At 39.4% G+C, this 9,280-nt stretch overlaps 1 protein-coding gene across 1 annotated transcript; it reads right to left on the reverse strand.

Moving 5' to 3' along the window:
- Positions 1-1,512: 1,512 nt before the first annotated feature.
- On the reverse strand, positions 1,513-5,441 carry LOC126670833 (uncharacterized). Its single transcript, XM_050364628.1, has 6 exons — positions 4,439-5,441; positions 4,240-4,383; positions 3,733-4,167; positions 3,518-3,655; positions 2,458-2,733; positions 1,513-2,030 (listed from the first exon to the last, which is right to left on the reverse strand). Exons 1-6 carry the CDS (start codon positions 5,439-5,441, stop codon positions 1,513-1,515), a joined length of 2,514 nt encoding a protein of 837 aa, XP_050220585.1.
- Between the last annotated feature and the right edge of the window lie 3,839 nt (positions 5,442-9,280).

The following is a 9,280-nucleotide window of genomic DNA, read 5'->3' on the forward strand; positions in this document are numbered from 1 at the left end:
TATACTTTATAACAATAACATATTTAATAAACAAAAAATTACAAATAAAAAAAAATTACTACATCAGATAATAATGTTCAAAGTACAAAAACAAATCACCGAGGAGTCCTATCGTCATATCTGCCAGTGACCGGGAGGTTGGAGTGCAAGTTGTTTCTGTTACGGTTCGCCCGACGGCCTGTACTGATGGTGAGGTAACGTCGACCTGGGCGACCATCACCATCTCTCCCTCCTGCATCGGCGTCCTCGTCGTCGTCTCCGTCGTCATCCTGCTGGTCCTCGGGAATGGCCGTACTCGTCGTGGCTGGTGGCGGGGTAACAAATTCTTCTTGTTGGCGGAACATCATAGCCTCAATGCTATCTAGACCTAACCAACTGCTACCATATGACAGAAAGTCTGTAGTCCCAGGTGTCTCTGGAAGTCCCTGTGAAGCTGGAAAGTCCTGTGTACCCTGTGTAGGCTGATCCCACTGCACCTGAAAAGGAGGCACCGTAGGTGGTATATAAGCAGGCGGCGGTGGAACAAAAGGTGAAGAAGGTCCTGGTGGCACTGGATATGAACATGATCCCTGAAAATAGTGATGTGCCGAATCCCCGTAAAACTGGCCAGATGAAGAAGGAGGACCCGATGAAAAGGGTGGCGGTGCAGAGCTGGACCCCGCATAATAGTAATGTGCTCTGAAAGGATGAAAAACCACTGGGGGAGGCATAGGATCGGTCGGACGCTGAGGTGGTGCAAGGGGATGACGCCGCTCTCGCCGTCGATGTCGTAGTGTAGTCGGATCTATCGGCGCGTCAGGTATGACTGGTAGTCGATGCGGCGGTATAGAAGGCTCGATAGGGGGCGATGTAACATCATGGCGGTCCTCTCTAGTGCCTCTCTGTGTGCTGGCTGCAAACCCGAAGGTCAGAGTCAACACGAGCATCCCTACGTACACGCTCCACAAAATCGGCCTGCAAATAAAGATATAATACGTTAAAAAAAGTAGGACATTAACCCACAATTTGACATTGATAAATTAATTGAAAAACATATAATTTAAGAAAATACATGTGCTATGAGCTCAGCGCCCTGTCGTGTGATCCAGCGACGCGTGACATACCGAAACTAATCCATATACTCGGAATGGTAATGAGGTGGGTCCTGGAGGGGTTATCCCAGACATCCTGAGATATATGATCATGCTGTAAACAAAGTAGCGCCGATCTTTTAGGACCCGGCTGCATGTGATCGTGAGTAGCTGCCATGGCTGCAATTTTTTCAATGCAAATTATGAAACAATTAAATCATAATAATATCAAACAATTGTTTACAAATAATATCAAACAATTAATTAAAAATAACTTCATCAATTAAACCATCAAGTAAAAGTGTTACAAGAGTTTGTTATTTAAACTGAATAACTAAACAAACACAAAATAGAATGAGCTGCCAGATTTTCAATTTTAATAGAACACAAATGGAATTACAACATCCTTAGTACATGATAAATGGAAACAGAAATCCTGACATCATTGAACTCTCGAAGGACATGAACTAAGGTTATGGCCATATGTAAGACATCTTCTACAGTAGTTGCTATTCCGCCTGTCTCTAAATGTCTGGTCCATTTCATTCTGACGCATACTCTCAACCGGCCTACCCTTCTTTCTCATCCACTCTCTGTTAGGAACAAATAGAATTTCAGTGGAAGTGATCCAACGCTTTCGATTCCGTAAGGGTTCAAATGAAACAGAGCTCCACGCTAAGATTCCATACTCGCATTTGTAATACCATGAAATGTAGTCACGGTAGTTCTCTCCGTATTGGTTGCAGGCAGCTATCGCATGGGAGCACTGAATTTTCCACTGTTGAAAATTTCCACAGGTGCATGTCCCGTCCAGTAGACGAACTTGCTGTGTATTGCCACCCTTATGTCTTACATTGTCGCACTGGGTCAAGACATTGAAAACCTTCTGTGCCACGTTGAACTGTGAAGCCGTATGAGTCTTTGACTTATTTTCCCAAGTCTCAATTCTGTGGGCACAGACTGGAGACCACATGAAACCGGATGCCAACCACATTTTGTAGTCGTTCACATGCTTAATGAATACGGAGTTGACCTTGTTAAATATTGCTTCTGATAAACCATAATTTTACGTATCTTGTTGAGAATATTGTGTTTTAATTGTTATGAAATTATGTAAATTATGGTTTGATTATTGCCATGATTCGTGAAATTTGCTAACTTTCTTTAGGATTAAGCAAATGCGTAATAAAGAGCCGAATGGACCGAAGATTGAAATAAAATTCGCTATTTCGCAGTCGACCTTATCTGCTGCTTTATCTGCCCAGTAGAAAAGGCTGGAGGTAAGGTCAACGACCTTACCTCTGACCGGACCTGCCCAGTAGAAAAGGCTGGAGGTAAGGTCCACCTTCTGCCAGCAGTTTTTAGCCAACCGGACCTACGACTTTACCTGCCCAGTAGAACCGGTCAAGAGCAAAAATCAGTCCGTTTTTTAGGGTTTTTCCTTTAAACTTGGGGACTATAAAAGGTAATAAGAAGAGCTGACTGCGAGTTCGATTTTGACACAACTCAGAGACCTTGGAACCAACCACAAGGAGGAAAAAGTCTGAATTGGCGATTAAAGCAAGAATTCTTAACGATCGAAGGAAGGAATCAACTGACGATTGATCTAACCTGGAATCTAAAGAGTTTTTCCATATTCTCTTCTCAATGAACTCTTTTAATTCTGTTTTTGCGTTTCAATCTCAGATTATGTGTAACTAAACTTTTACATTAGAGCTAGGGATGTAGTTTAATTATGGGATTCATTGTTAGTTTATGGATTGAAGTTTTATATTAGCAAGAGATTGTTTAATATCGTGTTTTCAGTAATTAATTCTTGTGTTCATCGTTGTTTGATTGTTTGGCCATCAATTGAACTTTATCTAGAATTTATGTGAAGTATCGAGAGTTGAAACATAAATTCTGATCTAGAATTAATTCGCATAACTATCGTAGGATAGAGATATACCTACGGATTTGTGTATGACATATAGGTTGTAATCCTTCATCATTCGATTAAATTAGGGTTTGGATTGAGAAATTAAACTCACTTTAATTGAATAGGCTTTCTTGATTCGAGAGAATATTAAAGCAATTTTGAATACCGTCATTGAATCACATCCATTGCATAGATGACAATGTATCTTATAATTAAGTGAAACCCCGAAACTCTAGTGTTCTTCGCCATTAATTTATCTTTATATCTTAATTTATGTCGTTCTCTTTACTTTAGTTAATTAGTTTAAACAAATTCAATTGAAATTTATAATAGTCTTAGCTATAATTAATACAAATAATAGTTGATCCGTTGTCTTTGTGGAGACGACCTTATTTGCTACGATTATATTCTGTATACTTGCAGAAGTTGCATTTTTAGCTATCAGCTTCCAACATGGCTGTGATAGGGAGCCCCCGAATGTTCTTTAACATCGCGTTGACCGACTCAGCATAGTTTTTTGTCATCACACCATGCCGCATTCCAGACGTGTCGCCGCTCATTCTCCATTTTGTAACATCAAGGCGGTTAAGATACGCATAACCCTCTGGTGAATCCGCCTCTATCAATGAAATGTACCGATCTCTTTTATGCTCTTGGTATGCGCGTCCTACACGTCGATTAAACCGTCAATATTTTCCCATCAACCAAAAATTTATGTATTATATTAAATAATAAGAAAATTACCAGCTTTTTCAGCAAGCTTTTTGAGATATTTTTTCTTGAAGGCGTTATGGAAGTTGCTCACTAGGTGTCTAATACACCACTTGTGGGTATCACCCGCCCACTCAGGCCCCTCCATGGCACTCATAATACCGGAGCCGCGATCAGATATGATAAACACCTTTCGCTCACCCAAAACATACCTCTTCAACATCCTCATGAAATACCTCCATGATGCGGCAGTTTCCGACTTCACAATGGCAAAATCTATCGGCATGATGTGATTGTTCCCTTCAATTGCAGAAGCAATCAGCAAAGTCATTTCGTATTTTCCATATGTGTGGGTGCCGTCGATGTACACCACAGGCTTGCAATACTGAAAACCCTTCACCATTGGCTCGTAAGTCCAAAACATATGCTTGAAAGTTCTGAATTGTGGATTGTTTTCAATTGGTGTACCTGTGCATACACCATTATTAGTAATTATTAAATCGAAAATATTTTTGATACTCAAAATTTTTAAAAAATTACCGGTAGCATGCCAGACTGTCCTGGGATAAGCAACGGTGACATTCGTCATAAAATTGCAAATCTCCTTGAAAGAGTCGTCCCATTGTCCGAACCTGTTTGCAATGGCCTTTTTCTTGGCATACCAAGTTTTTTTTGTATCCAGGCCTAAATCGCAGTTTTTAAAAAATGCCCTCTTGAAGCGTTTTAATCCTAATGTCACGTTGCAGATGCAATTGCGTGTCGATGTGTTCAGCAATCTGTCGCGCTCTTAAATTGCGATGGTCTTGGTTCATTGATTGGCCGCTGCATTGGTGGGGGCCGTTATATCTTGTTATCATCCAATATATCTCGCCTTTTAAAAGCGACGCACGCAACCTCCTATTGCAAGTGTCATTGTTCACACACACAAGAACTACTGTTTTACCAGTTGTTCGACTGCTCTTGTATTCTTTATTAGCTGCAATGTGATAACTCGTCGCGCATGTCTGGACAGCATACCTCGAACTAAAAACCATCCCCAATTCAAACTCTTTGCCAGCTTCCCATATTGCATTTTCTTTAGGCCACAGATTCATATTGACACGCATGTCGTCAACATTCTGATGCGTGTACTCATGAGGAAGGCGCGACTCGAAATGATCTGTATTTTGTTCCGACTCACCAACGACATTCTCACCATGGGTGCCATCTCCATTCTCACTACCGATGTCATCATCATCATCATCCTCGTTGTCATCAGCAACGGCCCCATAGAAGTGTTCTTCTTCCTCATCTTCATCACTAAAATCATCACCATCGTCTATATCCGCACAGTCGTCTACATCCGCACAGTCGTCTACATCCGCAAACTCTGCACGTACTTGAGATAACGGATTGTACACAATATAAAACTCAAGTACCATCATTTGTGGCGTCCGCGAAACATTACGCCACATTGCTTCCATGTGAACATCTGTCTCCACAGGAAAACCATCATATTTTTGAAATCTTCCATGTTCATCGAACCGAGGCACTCGTAGATAAATCTTCACTATCTCGTCAGCATCGTGCAGCCCAATTACCCTTCTAATTACGACTTGTAGTTGTGCAAAATTCACTACACTCGTCAGTTCAACCAATTCTGATTTACTAGAAACATAATAAACTCCACCCGGAGTCGATAATATTGTACCATCCCAATAAATTTTTAGGGTTGGCAGCTCATTTGTCGTCTGTTGGACCATGTGTCTTTTAACCTTATTTTGATATATTCAATCAATTGGCGTTTATTTAAGTCTAACTCATTTCAAGCTTTGTGCAGCGTTTTTCTGATCGTTCCTATGAAATTTTTACTATGAACGATCGTTCAAATTGGTAAACGATCGTTTAAAATATTTCACACAATGTTGTCTCTCCGTTTTCAAGACAGTCTAGGGAACGATCGCTTAAACGATCTATAAACGATCGTTCAAGACATAATGAACGATCGTTTATAATGTTTAAACGATCGTTCACAGGCCAAAATTTCGAATCTTTTCTTGACCGTTATAAGTAAACGATCGTACACTTATTTAAACGATCGTTCAGATTGTTCTGGCACTTCATTAATGAAGATTTTTATTGGAAAATAACGGGAAGAAAATGGCTTGGACCAATGGAACATTGACACATCATCAAGAAGCCTTTAAAGACTTGTTCTAACTCTTTGAGCAAAGTTAGAACAATTATTTGCAAAATCTCAAAAGCTCTCAACTACCAAAAACTCTCAAAAACTTATTGTGCATCAATTCTTCATATTGATTGCTTGTTGTTCTAGTTAGTTAGAGCATTTATTGTTTCTATTTGTGGGTTATTGATTAAGCCTTGTAAAAATCAATTAGTTGTAAGTTAGGAGTTTTAGCTTTGGAAAAACTCCAAGTTGGGTGTTTAGCTTTAAAGCACCATTTTTGTATCTTGTAATCAAGTTAATTTCTAGTGGAAAATCTCAATCTTTGATTGAGTAGTGGATGTAGGATTGGTGTTTAATCCGAACCACTCTAAAATCTCTTTGTGTCTTCTCTTAAACTCTAACTCCAACACTTTCCTTTCTAATCATTTTTAATTAGCCATTAAACCTAATTCACCCCCCTCTTAGGGATTTCAATGCATACACTTATGATCACTCTTGTGCACATTGTTATGCCCACACATGTGAGGCTCCTAGAGCCAATACTTATCCATCTTATGCTCACATGTCACCTAGACTTCAATGCGTTTATTGCATGAGATATGGCCATAAGAATGTTGATTGCTGTGTTAGAAAAGTCCAATTGAGGTTAATTCCCTTGGACTATTCTAGTGCTAACTTCCAAGGACCCAATGTGATTTGGGTACCTAAAGTTTGAGTTATTTTGATCTAGGTGCCAAAAGAAACCGTGGTGAATAAAACCAAATGGTCAAACCATTATTGGAACAAAATGGGTCTATCGTAACAAGTTAGATGAAAGCGGAGTAATAACTCGGAACAAGGCCCGATTGGTTGCCCAAGGCTATAACCAAGAGGAAGGCATTGATTATGAAGAGACTTTTGCTCCGGTTGCTCGTTTAGAGGCTATTCGCATGCTTTTAGCATATGCATCTTGCATGAATTTTAAACTCTTTCAAATGGATGTTAAAAGTGCATTTTTAAACGGTTTTATTGAGGAGGAAGTTTATGTTAAACAACCTCCCGGTTTTGAAGATTTTAAACATCCCAACTATGTTTACAAACTCCACAAAGCTTTATATGGTTTAAAACAAGCTCCTAGAGCTTGGTATGAAAGGTTGAGTGGTTTTTTACTTAAAAACGGTTTTTCCAAAGGCAAAGTTGACACGACACTCTTTACAAAACATCATAAGAATGATATCCTTTTTGTTCAAATATATGTTGATGATATTATATTTGGTGCTACTAATGAACAACTTTGTGAGTATTTTGCTAAGTGTATGACTAAGGAGTTTGAGATGAGTCTTATGGGGGAGCTCAAATTCTTTCTCGGACTACAAATCAAACAAGACAAAGATGGAATTTTCATAAATCAATCCAAATACACCAAGGAAATGCTTAAGAAGTTTGGAATGGAAACCTCATCTAGTAGCAAAACACCAATGAGCACCACAACAAAATTGGACAAAGACGAATCGGGTAAATGCATTGATATCACAATGTATCGAGGTATGATCGGATCCCTTCTTTATCTTACCGCTAGTAGGCCCGATATCATGTTTAGTGTGTGTTTGTGTGCTCGTTTTCAATCTTGTCCAAAGGAATCTCATTTGCATGCCGTTAAACGTATCTTTAAATATTTGCATGGCACTTTGAATCTAGGAATTTGGTACCCTAGAAATGTGGACCCTAGGTTGCTTGCTTACTCCGATGCCGACTATGCGGGTTGTCTTATTGATCGTAAAAGTACCTCCGGGACTTGCCAATTCTTAGGTCATAGTTTGATCTCTTGGAGTAGTAAAAAGCAAGTATCCGTGGCTTTGTCAACCGCGGAGGCCGAATATGTAGCGGCCGGATGTTGTTGTGCTCAAGTCCTTTGGATTAAGCAACAACTTAATGATTACGGTATTGCACTTGCCAACATTCCCATCAAATGTGACAATACAAGTGCAATTAACCTTTCCAAGAACCCCATTCAACACTCTAGGAGTAAACACATAGACATTCGTCATCATTTCATTCGTGATCACGTGCAAAATGGTGATGTTGTGATTGAATTCATCGACACGACTAATCAACTTGCGGACATTTTTACCAAACCTCTAAATGAAGATCGTATGAATTTCATTATTAGAGAAATTGGTATGCTTGATGGTAGCTCTTTACCTTGATCTCTTTTATGTGTTAGTGTTGTTCATGCCGTGTTTGATACTTTTGTTTAATGCTTCGTTTTGCTCATCTTGTCGGAAATTGAATTTGTTCAATATTCAATTTTTTTTGTGAGTATAATATCAACCAAGTCCATATTTTCTCTAAGTTCTTGTGGTGTTTGCTTAAATTTTTTTTTAAAAGTTTTCCTTCATAAAACTTTCTTTTTAACTTCTTTTTTTTTCACGATCGTTCATAGTGCTTAAACGATCGTTCATGTAAGAAACGATCGTTTAAAACTTTCAAAACGATCGTTTAAAATTTCTTTTCAGCACCTCGTTTCTTCAAGTTACAGTCCGTTTAACGATCATGTAAACGACCGATAAACGATCGTTTAAAACTTTCAGAACGATCGTTTATTTTGTGAACGATCGTTTACCGATGTTTTTCTGGGTTTCAAATAAGAACAGCCCTTCATCTTCTTTTCCTCTCCTCTCCGCCGCTCTCTCTCAAACCACCACTTAATCCTCCTTGTTTCACCATTTTCCTTCAATTTTAAACCTACATTACACTCTCATACTCCTCTACATCGTGTTTTAACCTTCAATTTCAAGGGTTAATTGATTTTTCTTGGGTTTTTGGAAACCCTAACTTTTGGGGATTTTCGGTTTTTACTTGATTTCTTGGTCTTCTCCATCTCAATCCGGCTTCCATGGCTCCTAAGAAGCGAAAGACCTCCACACGCGCTCCTCCACCGCCCCGTGGTCCAAACCCGCTCAATCTCGACGCTAATGCCCGTGCACGGTATGAATATCTTTCTAAGCGTCCCTTTCAATGTTCTCGTATCCATTCCATGAATACCATTGAATCTCTAGGTTTTAGGTCTGAGTTTGAATCTTGGGTTGATAATTTAGGGTGGCATACCTTTTTGAATGTTGAAAATGTTTGTGATAGAGATTTAACTCTCGAATTCTTGTCCACTTTGATTGTCTCTAAGAGTCCTACTTCTACGGGTCTTCCGTATTACACCTTGACTTTTAAGCTCAAAGGCGTTGCCTATACGGTTTCTAGGGAAGCTTTTAATGAGATGTTTGGTTTTTCGGATGAGGGTCTATCTCATATGAGTCATACCGTGTTTATTGTTCGTGGTGTTTATCGTAGCTTGATTTCTGCCCCTATTGAATGGGATGAGCGTAAACGTAGTTGCTCTTTGTTCAAATCGCTCTCTCTTTGGTATTTTCAACGTGTAAT

Source organism: Mercurialis annua, linkage group LG1-X, assembly GCF_937616625.2.
Source record: "Mercurialis annua linkage group LG1-X, ddMerAnnu1.2, whole genome shotgun sequence".
NCBI classification, from domain to species: domain Eukaryota; kingdom Viridiplantae; phylum Streptophyta; class Magnoliopsida; order Malpighiales; family Euphorbiaceae; genus Mercurialis; species Mercurialis annua.

What these genes read in the sequence shown, in the direction of transcription:
- LOC126670833 (XM_050364628.1), bottom strand. Translation starts at nt 5,441, where the DNA reads ATGGTCCAACAGACGACAAATGAGCTGCCAACCCTAAAAATTTATTGG. An exon ending in CACGCAATTGCATCTGCAAC is followed by an intron (nt 4,384 to 4,438) that starts GTGACATTAGGA and finishes ACTGCGATTTAG; the next exon opens with GCCTGGATACAAAAAAAACT. An exon ending in TGACCGGTTCTACTGGGCAG is followed by an intron (nt 2,031 to 2,457) that starts GTAAAGTCGTAG and finishes TGTGGTCTCCAG; the next exon opens with TCTGTGCCCACAGAATTGAG.